Source organism: Oreochromis aureus, linkage group 6 (genome assembly GCF_013358895.1).
Source record: "Oreochromis aureus strain Israel breed Guangdong linkage group 6, ZZ_aureus, whole genome shotgun sequence".
In the NCBI taxonomy this organism is placed as follows: Eukaryota; Metazoa; Chordata; class Actinopteri; order Cichliformes; family Cichlidae; genus Oreochromis; species Oreochromis aureus.
The window spans coordinates 33,192,734-33,209,745 of record NC_052947.1 but is presented as its reverse complement, the minus strand read 5'-3'; the positions used below and the strand labels follow the sequence as shown (position 1 = coordinate 33,209,745).

General features: G+C 39.4%; 1 protein-coding gene across 4 annotated transcripts in view; it reads left to right on the top strand.

Annotated features, from left to right (window-relative positions):
* The first annotated feature begins 857 nt into the window (after nt 1-857).
* tmc6b (transmembrane channel-like 6b) overlaps nt 858-17,012 on the top strand; it is a 22,654-nt gene continuing 6,499 nt past the window's right edge. Inside the window, exons 1-15 of one of the 4 annotated variants that reach the window (XM_031753329.1) lie at nt 858-942; nt 2,003-2,082; nt 5,729-5,892; nt 7,488-7,618; nt 7,792-7,950; nt 11,425-11,580; nt 11,683-11,791; nt 12,054-12,138; nt 14,300-14,557; nt 15,289-15,488; nt 15,569-15,713; nt 15,843-15,998; nt 16,385-16,563; nt 16,659-16,749; nt 16,854-16,951. In XM_031753329.1, the coding sequence (XP_031609189.1) occupies nt 5,837-5,892; nt 7,488-7,618; nt 7,792-7,950; nt 11,425-11,580; nt 11,683-11,791; nt 12,054-12,138; nt 14,300-14,557; nt 15,289-15,488; nt 15,569-15,713; nt 15,843-15,998; nt 16,385-16,563; nt 16,659-16,749; nt 16,854-16,951 (1,823 nt within the window). In that variant the 5' untranslated portion in view covers nt 858-942; nt 2,003-2,082; nt 5,729-5,836. Of the gene's footprint in view, nt 960-2,002; nt 2,083-5,728; nt 5,893-7,487; nt 7,619-7,791; nt 7,951-11,424; nt 11,581-11,682; nt 11,792-12,053; nt 12,139-14,299; nt 14,558-15,288; nt 15,489-15,568; nt 15,714-15,842; nt 15,999-16,384; nt 16,564-16,658; nt 16,750-16,853; nt 16,952-17,012 lie in introns of all 4 variants that reach the window. The other 3 variants (XM_039613225.1, XM_031753352.2, XM_031753344.2) reach the window with 3 other exon arrangements.

Below are 17,012 nucleotides of genomic sequence, written 5' to 3'. Positions count from 1 at the left end.
CCAGGTAACAATTTGTGCATGTTCACAAGGAGGCACATGTCCGGTGTGGGGGCACCGAGCCCTCGACAAACACACGATTGCCTCCCTGATGCTACATTATGAACACTATTGGGCTGGACTATTGTTAATCTGACAATTTCTGAAACAGCTGGCTGAAAGCATGGACGTTTACATTACTTAGGTACAAGTAAATTATGCTGTATTACTATAGATCAGACATCCCATCATAATATAAATAATTAAATCAATCAATCTCTAGCTGCACCATTACAGTGGTATACATACAATTAATCAATAAATATGATCCATTATGATACCTGTCATTCAGGACATTTTACATAATGGGCACTTTTAAGTACTTTAAGGATATTTTGATGGTATAACTTTGTATTATTTAGTAGGAATATGACTTTTAATTAAGTAGAGTCTGAATAAATATTACTTGAAAAAACTTGCTCTTGTTTAGTGCCACTTTTTAGTGCCACATTCAATGTATTCGGACGTGTGTGCGCCCGTTTTCTTCACTGTCTTTATTTCCCCATCATACACGACCTCATTCTCTCCAACCACAACTACTAGGATGTTCTTGGTGCCCAGCCCTGCCCCACTGAAAAAAACCTGTAAAATTGCGAATTGGACTGAACCAAGAGTGCCAAATCTGTGGGGGGTCAGATTTACATTACGTTGTTATCAGTTACGGGTCTTACCGATGAATATGTTGAATCGTTTCGAGATCATATCACACAATAAGGCATTAGCTTAGTTTTTCTATGAGTGAAGTAATTTAGCTTCATATTTTATAATTTTACTAGCTTTTATATTACAGTAGAACCCCAGCATCCCTTAATGGTTTGTCCCCGCTGTCTCCTTTAGTGTGCCGAGTGTTATGACTGACAGCGGTCGGTTACTAAAGATAAACGGGTCTGTTACGGTTCTGAGTGGGTGAGTGAATACGTTTGGTGAGTCTTTTTTGGGAGTTTAGCTGCTGTTTATCTTCATTTGCTCCTGTTTGTAATTTCTGTTCAACTTGGTTAAAGTTCAACTTCAGTCTTTGGCAACTTGTCGACCGCCTCTCGACGGCAAAGAGAGAAGTTGGTGTTTTTAAAGGGGTCTGTGACTCTGCTCTTTTTGTTTCTGTAGGCTGTGTTCAGCAGAAAAGCCTGCGGATGTAATTACAGCGTCGGAATCTCTGGATAAGCATTTTGTTGTGTGTTGTGTTACGGGAGAGTGGGGGTTTTTTTTTTTCAACAGTCTCCGTTTTCCCAAATTGGCAGACACGTTCAGATTAAAAGGTTGATCTGTGTTTCAGTTTGCAGTTTGGAGCTTTAAATGTTCTCACAGATAGCGCTGCTATGTTGTCAGACCAGTTGTCTGTTTGTCGAGAAGCTGATAATTGATCGCACAAGGTTGAGATGAGTCGGAGCAAGTTTACCTTTTACTGTGCTGTTAAAAAAAAGTTGGATCTAAAATCCTCATTGTAATTTCTGATCTCCACTAATAATTAAGATTAAGCTTTTATACTAGCTTTTAAATGATTTAGTAAATAGACCTCCAAGTACATTGCACTTCTTTGACCACCCAAAGTGCTTTTTAAGTATTCAGACATAGATATTGTGAGAGATGATGCACGAACATATTTTTTCTATATCTCCCAATCTTTCTTTAACAAGGAAGAAGTAATAGGTGCACTACTGGCATTCCTTTAAAGCTGTGTTGTAGTTTGCAGTTTCTGTGATGTAGCCAGGAGTAAACCTATCATTTAGAGTCCTCTGTTCTGAATTAAAGAGACTATTGTGGGCCTAAATGAGTGTGTGTGTGTGTGTGTGTGTGTGTGTGTGTGTGTGTGTGTGTGTGTGTGTGTGTGTGTGCGTGCATGTGTGTGTGCGCATGCCTGGCTTTGTTAATTGCATGCACATTTTCATTATTGTCTGTTACGGTATGATCTTTACAGTTTTTATTGCTCAACATATGCCCATTCGGCCAACCTTTATTTCCTTTACAGTTAAGCAGAGTTGCTGCAAGAAAATCTACCTCTCTTTCTCTGTGACCCACCCTTTCACGAGGCTTCACTCAAACTTTGAGGTATTGTAATCCAAGTCTTTGTTTTGGTGCCATGTTAACTGCAGCTTCGTGCTTTGCTGCTGCCTCTTGTTGGCTTTTCTCAGTACTCACTTCTCAGTTTTTGAAAGCTAGAAGGGTGGAGAAATTCCTTTCTGTATACCATCAGACCATTTTATGATATCAGACAGTGTGTTGATTTTTGGAGTGTGGTGTCTTCATTGTGACTTGGTTAAACTCCTCTTCATTGCCCTCCAGTTGGATCTGTCCAAGTGTTCGTGCTACTTTTTGAGCTTTATAAAAGACCCTAGTTTTGTCTTTTAGCCCTTCCTGCTTTGCTTTCGTTACGCCAAAAACACCAAATTCCCTCTCCTCAGCTTTTACTTGTTCCTTTGTATTCAGTTCAATTACAGTTGCATTTCAATCTGCATGAATGATTGTTCATATTGACCAAAACATTTGTACTATACTTAAACAACCCTACATTAAACTCCTTGTGTGCATTGTTCTCTGGCTTATTTTGTTTGGCTGTCTTTAAGATCAACTTTGACCTCCCTGTCTAGCTCTCTGTTTGACCCATTCCCACAGTATCCTGCACTGACTGTACGCTCTCAGAGGACTGCCTTAATATTAGTTGCACTTAGACATTGAAATAGGAAAAACAATATGACAAAATACAGAGAGTGACTCAAGCTGAGCAGTGTTGTATGACCCTGCTTTGTTTGCTTGTTTGCCCTGCAGAATTGAAAATTTGAGATAGAAATATTAGTTGCATAACAAGCAATGCACGTGAAATGCATATGGAAGGAAATGGGTGCAGAAACATGATCCTGGAAACAATTTGGTAATCGGAAAAGTATGTTTGAAAGGGAGAGAAACCATATGTGTGCAGTAGACTGTCCTAACAGAGCCTGAAAAGAGCAAGTGCAGTAAAAAAAATATTTAAAAATTGGTAGTTCGGCATTTCTCAGCCATGGAGTCATTTAGTTGGTGACCGGACTGATATGCAGAGCTCCTCCCAACTCTTTCCATGCTGCGTATGTTCACACAGAACAAAAACAAAGAGTACCAGCAATCCAGGTCTTTTCTTTTATGTTTATGGATCATCATTCATGTGTAAGATTAAACTAAGCACCCTTTGTTTGTTGCTGGCCCAGTAGTACAGTTTCAAAGTGGCAATCACATTAAACCAGTGGTTGTCCACCTGTTTGCTGCCATGCCTGATATCAGAAGCTGAAGAAAGGATGCACCCCAAAGTTTTAATTGTTATTAATAACAATGAAAAATGATCAATATTGAATTTTACTTAAAAATGCATACCATTATTGCAGTAGGATCATGTTTGTTTAGTTTCATTTCATATATTCTGGTTATCTGTGTCAAAAGTTAAGAAATCGTATGATGTATATTTATATATGTCATATTATGAAAATAAGATGATATGTACTGATTTCAGTGGCTGATATTTATCTGCTGTGTCACTGCAGATTTGCTCTGGCTAAATATGCAGAAATTGTTGAAAGAGTTGAAAATGATCAGAGGAAAAAAAAAAAAAACACTAAAGAAAAGGGGGACTGGGGAAATGGGGGGGGGGGGACCCAAAGTAAGAGGACTGGAAAAAATGCTGTCTGCATCAGGAAACCGTACCGGTGACATGGCTGTGGTGACGTAACTCACCTCATGAAGCTCATGACAAAAACCAATGTCGCAGCCATAAAGGATGGTGGTGCCCCTGAAGCTCACCAAGTAGAGCGTGCATCCAGTGTAGTGAATCCTGATGTTCTTACTGCGGTGATCTGGGTCAGGACAGCCATTTATGTGTGTGTGTGTGTCCCTGTTAGCACTATACTGGCTCATCAAGTTTAAAAAAAAAAGTTTCCCTGAAGCACAAACAATATTGAAGGCCATTTATTTACATGACCGGATTAAAAAGTGTGGCACATGACTGATTTTCTGGGTTGTATGTGACAAGGGTAAGAGCTTGGTAGAAAATGATCTCTCTGGTGGTTGAGCAATAGATTCGTTTGTGGGGATTTCTGAGAATGATTGGAACTTAAATTTCCTCTTATATGAGTGTGTGGGTTTTGATAGCTTATCGAATGATGAGCTTTGCATTATCTGCTAACTGATCTCCACAGAGACATGCAAAGGAAATACTCATATGTACTATACTAGAGCATTATAGTCTTAGCAAACCAGCTCCAGCGCAGATGTTTTTTATATTTGCTCATCATGAGCACTGTTGAGCTAATGTTTCTGGTGTGGGAGCATGTAAACAGGAAGTGGATCTAATGTTTGATGGAGTTGAAATTGTTTTCACAGATATCCTCTGTTATGTTGTCAGACCAGTTGCCTGTTGTTTGAGAATCTGATAATTAAACCCATAAGGTTGAGATGAGTCTGAACAAGCTTACCATTTACTGTTTTTGTTTGCTTTGTTTTTTTTAAAGTTGGCTCTAAAATCCATATTGTAATTTCTTATCTCCATTAATAATTGAGATACATTCAAGCCTTTATAATGGCTTTTAAATAATTTAGTAAATAGACCTCCAAGTACATAGCATTTCTCTGACCACTCAAAGTGCTTTTTAAGTATTGTAACACAGATATTGTGAGAGATGAACCACAAACATAATTTTCTATATCACCCAATCTCTCTTTAACAAGAAAGAAGTAATAGGTGCACTGCAAGCATCCCTCAAACCACTGGACCTCATTTCAGGGAAATAATTAAAGAATAAGGACAGATCTTGCTGCAAAAGTGGCAAGTATGTAATAAAAAGCTGTGAGCCAGAGACAAACTGAAAAAACAAACACCAACATGTATGGGCTTGCTGCAAAAAAAAACAAGTTTTTTGTTTTGTTTTGTTTTTTACAACAATCATAAATATGTAAAATATGAAGACATTGTGGAGAGGTGTTTCTATTTTTTTTATTACCCTACGTTTAATTTTCATTTCTGTAATGTTATATAATGTTTAGATATAATTTAGATCAGTTATAATAATGGATAAAGAGGGGTTAATCAGGGATCTTCCCAGCAGTGTAGTGCCTCCTTACTTTGAAGTAGGTTGTTTTTTTTGTTTTTTTTTTACAATAAGCTATCATTTCCAAAGAGCAGAATTTATAGCTGCTCCAAGGTTAGCTTGACATATAAAGCAGTTGCCCAGAAATGAAAGCAGAAAATCAAGTGAACGATGTTCCATTTAAATGGCAAACAAGCCATCGAGCATGCTTCCTCAAAATCTCTCATATGACACAATCTGATAGAAAAATCGTACAATGTGTTAGTCTGTCTCTATTCATAAATATTCATGTCACTGGTGACACAGTGCCATCTGACTCTGGCCACACGCCTTATTATAAACCGCACCACAGTGGAGCTCTCAGAATTGTAGACAGAGTGACACAGTTCCTCACAGCAAGTCTCCCTGATGCATCATGCAGGTCACTTTATTCTCTTTGTAAAGGCCAGGGAATGTTGACAGCATTGCAGTGACACTTGATACACATTTACACTTAAAGCACACCTGTAACTTTAATAACCTTTCAGGGCAAGCAGCAACAAGAACATAGCAATCAAATTCCAAGCAAGTGCACTGGCATTTTCTTCCCCCTTACCTCTAACACTAACGCCCCGCCTCCTAATCCTCCTCCCCCCTCCTCCCAGGTAGAAGATCAAACACCATGGTGGAAGTAGAAGGCAGGTTTGAGCAGGCACGGGTGTGAACCTGAGAATTACAGCTGGATACATCGAGACTGTCGGCAGAGAAGGAAAATGGCCCGAAATGTTAACTTTGACCTGAGCCACCCGCTTATGGAAGCTGGACTGGAGTAAGTGTCACTGTAGGGCTCTGTGTTACTTCATGTTACTCTTGTTTTGTTTTCACACTCTTCATTTTGATTTTGTCGATATTCCTTTCTTTTTCTTTTTTTTCTTAACGTGAAGGCCGTGAGAGCGGGAGGGAAGGGTTAAATGGGAAGGCAGAACAGACTGTACTGTGGTGCGGGGTTTTTGTCTGGTTTTTTTTCTATCCTTTTTTTTTTTTTAACAATGCGACCAGCTGCTGAGCTCCACTTTATTGTCCTTGTTTCTGTTTAGTTGAACAGATCATGACTGTTTGCATGCTTGCTTCTTTTAATTCCTGTGTAGAAGTCACAGGGAAGCGAACTTGCTGTTTGTCCTTCTAAAAAGGAAAATGGTTTCTCCAGCTGGCTTAGGCGTACAGCATCTAAATCAGGAGTAGGCAACTTTTTTTTTTTTTCTTCTCAGAGGGCCTGTCTGACTGGGATTCAAGGCAAGGAACCACAACCCCACAACAACTAGGTAGAAACAGGACATGGGGCTGAAATATGTTAAAACTAATACATTTTGGTCAAAATAGTTTTACAATAAGCCAAAACCAAGAACCTTGTTAGAAAATGTTTAAACTTTATGTCAGTCTGGCATACAGTCAATGTAATGCGCGCATTAACTTTTATTATTTAATGCATGGCTGCATGAGTAATTGGAAATGGATAAAATATGAACAAACATGGTCACATTCGTGAATCTGAATTGTCATATTTGTCTGACATTTCTTTTTTACCATCTATGGAACATTTTGCGTATCAAAAGTTTCCTCAGACACAGACTAGTGCCCGACATATCCTCCTCTGTGTGTTCCATACTCGCTGTTGAACCTCTCTCCTAACCTCTGTACATGTCTAATTTGGATTCATCGCTCCATAAGACATGGTGTCGCTGACTTTCATTTCAGTTCTTTTGCAATCTGGCATACCATCCCCTGTTTCCGTTACTTAAGAACAGCTCAACACCCTTCCAATGAGATCATTTCTGATGAAGCTTTGAACAGTAGATGGTACAGTTAAAGAAGCAGATGGAACAATCGTGCCCCGTGGCAGGGCTTTTTTTTGTTTGTTTTTTTGTAAATTCCTGGCACTTCTTTTGTCCTGTAATTTTCCATTTTCCTGAAAGTTAGTGACTCACTGCAAACTATGTGAATCTATGCAAAGTTTCTGGCTTGTAGCTCTTTGGGAATTACTTTGTAGGCAATTTTAGCCATTTTTGAAAGACCTTCAGAAAGCCTGGAGAACTATTACTCATGACCACTTAAAAAAAAATAACAAACTTTGGCTCCTTGGAAGATAAAATTAGAGATGACTTGAGACTTTTACACTGGACTGTGTATAGCGCTTTTTTGTTTGTTTGTTTTTTTGCCCAAATGTGATATAGATGGTGCAGGAAGAGGCTCGCAGCCTCCCACTCCCACCGGGGCCACTGATGGCTAAGTCAGAAAGTGTTTTATCTGTAGGTTACTCAGTGGTCACTGGCCCTCAGAGCACTTTGAAGCCTTTGAATCCAGCCTAGTCTGTACCACCCTATTTCCTTTTTTATCAGTCCTCAAGCCTGTGCATCTCTCTGTCAGGAGCCCGGCAGACGAGGAAGGTGTTCACGACTCATTTCAGCAGCTAATAGCAGAACACACTGACGATGGAGCAGAATCCAGTGCCTTGGAGCTGCAGCAGCTGCAGAGTGATTTGGATGAGGAGAGTCGAGGTACTGTCTAAGAAAGACTGTTTGCATGTGTTGAACTCTTATTTTTCATTTATATAAATAATATATATTCTCTTTCTTCATGCCTAAAATGTCTTTACCACTTGTAACACCTTTCAATGCTGCGTTGAAGTGCAAAGGCTTCATTTTCTGTCTGTCTGTTTTTCTGTCCTCAGACAATATACCATTGTGTGGCCCTGAACATGAGCATAGGAGGCAGGGGGCAAGTGATTTGGAATGTGATGGCGGTGAAAGAGAAATGGACCAAATCCAAGGTGAAGGCTGGTCCTCGGACACCTTGAAAATCCTGTCCTCCATGCCCAGTCGCACAATTGGTGAGTCCTGCAACAAGCAACTATTAATCATAAGGAGAGGATTATACATAGAAATAAATAAATCAGTTTGTTTTAAAACCTTATGAGCACACACTCATCTGGATTACTTTGTGTGTGTCCAACATGTGTTTTAATATAATTTTGACACTTATCTCTACGATTTCTGACACATGCTGATTCAGTGTGGTGACTGTTCTACTTGAATCATGTCTGGCATGCAGTGCAATCCATCCAGCACTAATCACTAATAGTGTGTTGGCTCAGGCAGATTTAAAACTATGTAACAGCTGCAGAGCTCTAAGTCAGAACATTTTCATGTTTCTTTTACAGTTGAAAATTTTTTCTTACAACTAACTTAACTCATAAACAGCCTCACACAGTCTATATGCTGTTTTCCTTTTGTTTTTACATTATTGAGAAATATCAGACTTCTCAAACAGTTACCGCAGAATGAGAAATGAGAATTGTTACCACAGTTTGGTTTATGTTGAAATCCAGTCAAAATCTTTAATATAAAGTGTTCTAAAAGCATGTTCGCCATAGTTTCTGAGAAATATACAGACCTGGAACACAAAATACTGTCTGAAAGTTGGTCTTGTTCAAATCGCTTTCAAAGATATCTTATCATTTAAAAAAAATAAAAATTTAAAAAAATGGATAACTCGTCTTTATCTTTCTATCTTTAAGTTTTTCTATAGCCGAAACATTAACAAAACCTGTTTGTTTTGCTTTTTTTTGGTTTGTTTGTTTGGTTTTTGGGGGGGTGGCGTTTGTTTGTTGGAATAGCTTAATAAAATAAAATTAGATTAAAAAAATAAGTTAAAATAAATAAATGTAAATGTAATTCGCTGTTATGTGAAATGCTGAGTGTAAAATAATTAGGTGGCCCTAGAAAGTAACTTAATGAATTCAATATGGTCTATTCGATCATATACTAAAGTAGCTTGCTAAATAAACACTCAGTATACCACTGTAGTGGACAGGGCAGTGCTGACCAGTAAAATAAGGTACTGGTGTAGCAGTTGTTAACATGGTGTTACCAGTGTTGGGTAAGTTACTTTAAATTAGTAACTTAGTTACATTACTAGTTACTTCTATAAAAAAGTAACTCAGTTACTTCAAGTTACTCGTTACTTTCAGAGTAACTAGTTACTAGGGAAAGTAACTTTGGTTTTACTCAGAATTCTCTTGTTAAGGTGTTGCTTCCGTAACTGGATACCCAGCAAGTTTGCCAGTCTTCTAGCTTGCTTACTTGGCACAAGTGCACTGTGCCACCTACCAATAGAAAGGAAAAAATAATGTGCACATTTCCACGAGAGAAATCCCACGCCTGGACTGTCGTTGACCGCCGCCATGATTCTAGCCTGCTTTTTACATCCAACACAAAAACTGCAGTCGTGGTGCTTTTGATTGTACTCAGAACTTGGAAATTCTGCCTTCTGAATAGGAAGATGTAGGTAACACCAGACTGCAGATGAGCTGCATACAGAGCTGGACTGGGACAAAAAAATCGTCCCGGGCATTTTGACTAGAGACCGGCCCACCATTATAGGAAAAATCATAAAGCCTTTGAATGAAAATAAACACTGTTGTGACAGTGATGTACACTGTTCTGATGGTATATATGTATCAATCTATCAATTGTTTGTTGTAAGACTCAGATAATTATTTTTTTTAAAAGCGAGACATTTTAAATGAGAATAATAAAGAAAAGTATTTCTTTGTGCCCCCCTTTCCCTGTTAATGCCCTACCTGGCCCCCTGGCAACACTTTGCTAGACCCGCCCCTGCACAGTTACCAGCTGTCAGCTACGTAGAAAAGGATCCTGGTGTTATTTGTCTCTCAGAAACAGCTCATAACTTCCCTTCAACTCATTCATGTCACCTAAAAGGTAAACCTGTTTCTCCATCACCTGTTCAGCTCTGATGATTCAGTAAGGACATCTCCTGGTTTCATCTTCATGTTTCCCTCTCACCAGATAACCAAACCGATATCATGACCAGCAGCTTTCACAGCTGTGGCTCCAGCAAACATCAGCTGATACTAGAAATTAATATTAAATAAATTCTAACAACAGCTGATCAAGCTTAAACGTGCTGCTGTTGTTTAGCGCGACATCCGCTGGTTTCTTCTTTCTGGCGCAAAGTGGGCGATAAATAAACAAGAGAGAAAAGCCGATCAGCTGATCATTGATCAGTTTTGTGATTGAAGTAGAAACGGGAGAGGAGAGAATGAGAGAAGAAGAGGCAGCTGTGCAGCTTCAGCTTTGTGTCTTTTTCATTGTAGCTGAAGTCCGGGACAAACTGTGTTCCTTTTCACCTCAATACGAAACGCGTAATATTTTCTCTGAATACGAGACGATTCTGTTTTTTACGGGACGGTCGGCAACTCTAATAATTAACCGTATGAACAAAATAAAGTTCAGCATCAGTAACATAGCACCCACCCAGCTGTATAGAAACTCTGTCATGCTAGCTAGCACGCAGTACGAAAATGTCAGCATAACGAAAATAAACTCCACCTAAACTTGGTTTATATCTGACTCCGATAGACTGCAGGTCATAACTTCTTACCTGAAGTTCAGTTCACCTGACACGCGGACCGGCGGCCGCTTCGGGTCTCTCCTCTTGCCTCCCTTTTCCTTCATCCACCTGCTGGCTTCCACCACTTGCTAATGTTACTGAATCTGTCGAAGCTCCGTGATAGCCACCGCAAGAAGTAACGAATAACGAGCCTATCTAAATCCCAGTAACGAGTAACGCGTTCCTGGTTTTGGCATAATAACTAGTTACCGTGCTCGTTACCACAATAATAACGTAGTTACTGTAACGCGTTACTTAATAACGCGTTAGTCCCAACACTGGGTGTTACTGCTTGACGTAACATGATGTTGATGTGTTTTAGCAGGAAGCATTTCGTTTATCACCTTCCTGTTTGTGTCAGTTCAGGAGAAACAGGGTGGCAATGAAGATTGCTTTATTTCTTTGCAACATGGTGCAATATTTTAAACATGTGAAACACAACTTAGTATATAGACTCAGACTATATATCAGACTTTTAATACACCCCAAGCCCCCCGAAAATGTAATTCAAAAAAAAAAAAAAAAACTTGCTGGCTTAATCTCTAAGAATGTAACATAATTTATTTATATTTATATTTTATATAAAGGGTACCTAGAGCTATAAAATAAATGTGGTGTAGTAAATGCTTTGTCTCCCTTTAGATTTACCACACAGGCTGTTTGGAAGTAGCTGCTAGAGAGAGACGAGGTGGCTCCTGTTAGCATGCCACAAAGTTTACAAGAAGTCTGCAAGATTTAAAGCTTTAGCAGTTTATCTGCATCAAATGGTGCTTCTTAATGTACTTATTTTTTCACCCAACTTCTTGTTTGGGCGAAACAAGAAGTTAGAAGAGCTCTCAGGTTTCATGAAACTCCTTCGAGGAAATAATTGTTGTTGATCCTGTTTCTGCAGGCCGCAACAGGGGAGCCATCATCTCTCAGTACTGCAACAAAACCTTGAAGCTTAGGAGACGCCGGCAGACCAGACCATCCATCCGGGACTTCTCTCCCTCCTCTAGACCGTCCATACGAAGCTATGGCATGGAGGGAGACACTACAGATGCAGAAGGTGGAGGCTGTCAGACGAGTGATGTGCACTGTTTACTCTCTGATTAAATTATATTGCATTAGAATGATGTAATATAAATTATGTTGCTTGTGTTTATTATAGTGAGTAAGAGGGAACGTCTGGTGAACAACCTGCAGAACCTGCCTGTGAGCGACCGGGTGAGGATGCTTCGAGGAATGCCTCTGAGTGTCGCTGAGAAGAAAGAAATCAGGTATGTTCCTCGTAGTCATCGAGTTGTGTTTTATTTATGTTTGCAGCCACATAAACTGACTGCCTGCTTAGTTCTACTCTTTCTGACATTAGCTGTGCATCTTATTCACACTGTATACTGGATTTTTAACACTGCATATAAATGTAATGAGCTGCAATCTTTGATTTCATTAGAGTATTTACAAAGTTTATATTTACTGGTCTGTAAATACTCTTTCACACCATGCAACTGAAAATGATCCTTTGTTGGTTTTTGTATACAGGAACTTAGTAATGCAGAAGGAAAAACGGATACTTTCCAACAAGAAGCTTTCCTGTTACAGTCAACTCAAATACTACATCATCATTGTAAGTTATCCTTTGTATTTCTGTTTCTGTGATTTTGAATTCCTTAACAGATACAAGGAAACTAGAAACTGTTATAGTTGTCTTTCTATGTTTGAATTTCTAATAGTGAGGGCGAAAAAAAAGATTTAAAAAAAAAAAACCCTTGTCCACACTGAGTTCAAAACTCACTTTAACTCATTTATGTGTGTTTTTTTTTTTTTTTTTTTTTTTTTTTTGTTTGTTTGTTTGTTTTGTTTGTTTGTTTTATTGAGAGGGAAAAAGTGTCAATACTTGTATAAAACAAATACAATCAGTATTTATGTTACAGGGTAGGTGTGAAGAGACAGTCTGGTAGTAAAGTGTTAAAGAGACTAAACAAAAATAGAAAAAACGGAAACTCAGAGATGGGGAGAAACAAACTAAAATGAACACGATAGCAGGTGTTAATGTGTAAATGTGTATATTAGTAGATATGGTTTCATACATTTAGTTGAAGTGTTTGTGTGTGTGTGAGAAAATCTGACAAATATTATCTTGCTGTGAGTGAAGGGAAAAAAATGAAGATAAGTTTGTCACACAAACTGCTAAGGATTGTAGAGATGAGGACCCAAAATGCACAAGACGCACATTGTGCTTCCATCATTGTTTTCAGTTTCATCTTGTTCTCCTGCTGCGTCTTATCAATCTTATCAGTTTCTGGAGTATAACCTTTTTGTCATGTACTTGGATTTCTGTGTTTGTGTTTATAAGGTACTGTTCCTTCACTCATATGAACATTACTGGCAGAAAGTCCAAAATAAGAAGAAAGTTCGCTTGTCATTAGATGGCAGAGAGGAAGCACAGAATAAAATTCAAAATAAAACTGAAAACAAAACATGAAACTAACACAGACATGAAACTAACACTTATCAGAAGAAGACAGAAATACTCAACATGAACAAAAACACTCTGAATAGACCACGGCTACTGATAATAATCAACCTGAACCACAACACAAAGTAACACAAAACTAAAACCCAACAGTATAATAATTCTAAACTAAACACAAAAAACCAAAGACACAAAAATACCACAACTAAGACTCACAATATACCAGAATAATAAAGAAATCAAAAGTCTAAATTTTTAAACAACAGCCTAAAGAAAAACGTCAGCTTAAACATATTAACTAAGAATTTGAAACTCAAATACACGAGCAATCCACATGCTTGGCAGGAAAGAACCCCACAAGGCTCAGGTGCTAGTCAGCAAACACATCATCTCCCAGATGTGTTTGATTGTGCAAATTGTCAGTACTTGGCTAGTGCAAGATTAAAAATTTAAGTTCTGCTCAAACCACATTTCAAAGCATAAAATCATATATGAGCATATCTGCGTCTCCTCTGCATTCCTTCCTGTTTTTTTTTTCGTTTTTTTGAAGTTTCAGCTGGGTTATTCTTGTCGTGGTCACTGAGGTGTGATAACATGGAAACATAAGTGAAACTCATAAAATGCACTGTGGATAAATGTACCCAAGGTCCTGATGTGTAGAGGAGTGTGGGGTATATGTGTGATATTGTGCAATGTGCAGCTTGTTACTTTGTTAAACGTTTCTACAGAAATTCCAAGGTACTGACAAAATGTAAACCCTACCTGAACCAAAGAAGCGTTTGAGTCGCGACACAAGCCTCTCAAACTTTAGCTATGTAGTAACTGTAGCCTGATAGCTACAATGTGTAAGAGTGCTCATTCATTACATAGTAAGGGACAGGTTGTTAACTCAGCTTTAATTGTCAGCAGCGGGGGAAAAAAAAGCTTTCGACCTGTCTTCATGGTTTTATATGTAACGATTGCAAGATCTGTCTCCATCAAAACTTCACAATTCATCCTTTTAAGATCCTATAAAACATTATTTAATATTAAAGATTTATTCAAGGTGCTCCAAGGGTGTGACGTGCTATTGTATTGTAATCAGTAAATGTGTCACATGAAAACGGAACATTTGACTTTCATGTTGCAGCTGGGGTGGTTATTTCCTGTAGGTCTTCCTACCGGTGTGATTGCTCTGTTGCCCAAGCATTTATGACTTTCTATATGAGTCACAGCGTCTCAGAAAACCACAAACGCATGTCTAGTTTGTCTTGTGTTGCTACAGTGATTTATTTATTTTTTCCACCTGACTTTTCAAACTGTCTCCTTCCAGGCTGCAAGAAAGAGCTGGTACAGCTGGTTGTCCTTCCTGCACTCTCTCGAGCCGTGGCAAACGCTGCTCAAGAGAGTGAGCGGGCGTTTCGGGACTGGAGTCCTCTCATACTTTCTCTTTCTCAAGACCCTAGTCTTTTTCAATGTCTTCCTGTTCCTGGTTACGGGTGCGTTCCTGGTGCTGCCTCAGGCTGTGCATCCTCCAGACGAGGCTACAGAGACAAGGTCATTCTCTGGACTGGAGCTCCTCACTGGAGCGGTAAGCTGTCTGCTGCGATGACTGTTGCAGCGTCACTCACTGTTTGAAGTGCTCATACGAAAGATGGCCAAAGTTTTAGCGGATGTCCAAGTTGGTCAATGAGTTCAATTCCACCATCAGGCCGGGGCCTTTCTGTGCGGAGTTCACATGTTATCCCCGTGTTTGCGTGGGTTCTCCCCAGCTTCCTCCCACAGTCCAAAGATATACACTTAGTGGGGATAGGTTAATTGGAAACACTGAATTGCCCATAGGTGTGAATGTGAGCGCAAATGGTTGTCTCTGTCTATGTGTTAGCCCTGCGACAGAGAGGCGACCTGTCCAGGGTGTACCCTGCCTCTCGCCCTAAGACAGCTGGGATAGGCTCCAGCACCCTCCATGACTCTGAAAAGGATCAGCGGAAGTGAATGGATGAATGGATCAACTGAGGAGTTGCACCAAGGCCTAGTATAAGATAAATAAGGATCATTTTGCACTGAACTATAAAAAGAAAGAATACAAGTTTTAGCTGTTTGGTTTGGAAATGAGCATAACAAATAACATTTAAGAATTTGATATGTTCCCTTATTTACAGGAAGTGTAGTAATAATAAGACAAATTATTTTTCCAAGCAGTTCCTGTTCCCAAGTTGAAGCAATGCAATTTGTTAACTTTTCACCGTGTTTGTTTATTTATATTTGCCTGTACTTGCTTGTAAAGTAAGGACGAAGTTTCTGTTCTTGTGTTTGTCTCAGGGCTCTTTCTCACATACCGTTATGTACTATGGATACTACACTAACTACACACTGCCTAGGCGCTCCAGGGGTGAAGGGAGAGGACAAAATGCCTCCGCATTGTCAAGTGACTCACAGCAGTTCTCCTACAACATGCCTCTCGCATACTTTTTCACCATCGGAATGGCATTCTTCATCACATGCATCATCCTTGTATACAGGTACAGATAAAAACAGACCTCGTACAACTATATCCACATCAGTCTTGCTTTGTTGTTGTTTACATGTCATCTCCCTACAGCATGTCGAAAACATTCGGTCGGAGCTTCAGAATCAACAAATCTCATAGTATCTTGACTATGAAGACCTTCAGCTCCTGGGATTTTAAAGTCATCAAGAAAAAGTCTGTTCAGATCATGTCTGAAAATATCTGCACACAGCTCAAGGTAAGCATGCACACAAACATGATTCTCGTTCACATTGTAGACGCTGACTGGCAGGAATGTGCTGACCTGAAACATTCATTGTGGTCTGTGTCTCTCCCTCACACCACCCTTCTCCTCCCCCCTCACCAGGAGCTGCTGGCAGAGCTGACTCAAAAGAACACCAAGAGCACTTTCTGCAAAAGGTTCTGTAGGCAGATGGTTCATGGAGTGGCATGGACAATCTGCATAGCAAGCACCACTGGCTGTATGGCTGGCGTTTACTACTTCTCTGAGTTTATCCACAAGGTGAGGCTGGATGGATTTCCTCCCCAGTTTGTCATAAAGTCTTTTTTTCCATATGTCTCTTTAAACAGGGAGCTTGTTAACACGGGATGTTAACTTCCAATACTGTACTTCCTGTATATCACACAGATTAGTGACTATGTGCACAGTTTCAGCATCACAGTAAAATCTAAATATCTCCTGCTGCTTCTAAAATGAATTGAATCTATTTATACATCTTATATTTCTCACTTTTCTTACAATTTCATTCATTTCAAATTTATGTATATCTATGAATATAGTCAGGTTCAGCCATGATATGTATCAACTAAAAATATTGCACAATCAAACCAATATTTTCCAGTAACGTAACTGAACAGTTTATCCACACCTTGTTTCTTCCTGCTTAGGACCTGCAGCAAAACTATCGTAAATTTGAAGGGAACCCTTTGATGAAAGAGGCCAGATTGTTGTCTCTGCCTACGGTGGTTTCTCTCATTAACCTGCTGTTACCTGCCCTGTTCAACCTCGTCGCCTGGATGGAGATCTACGAGTCACCCTCTGTTTTTGCATATGTCGCCATTGGCCGGTACGAGCAGAGCATTATGTGGTTGAGTAATGTCAGAGGTTAGAGTACAGAACTGATGGATTTGGTTGTTAACAGTCTCGCTCTGTGTTTTCTAGGAATTTGATGTTGAAGACGAGCATGCTTGGAGTTCTCTGCTTCCACTGGCTGGGTCGGGTGGCTCCTGAATATGAAAGCATTGGCCTGACGGTAACATAAACAAGAAATTACACTTTGAAGCTAGCAGAGTAGACAACTGTGTGAATAAAGGGTTTCTAATCACAAGTTTGTTTTGACTATGTCTGTTATCTCAGTGCTGGGAGAGTTTTGTGGGTGAGGAGCTTTATCGCTTCCTGCTCATGGACTTCATCTTCACTCTACTGGACACGCTGTTTGGCGAGTTACTTTGGAGGTGGGTCACTTCAACAAGTTCTTTCTTGGTTTGTCTTTTTTTTTCTCATTAAATGTAATTA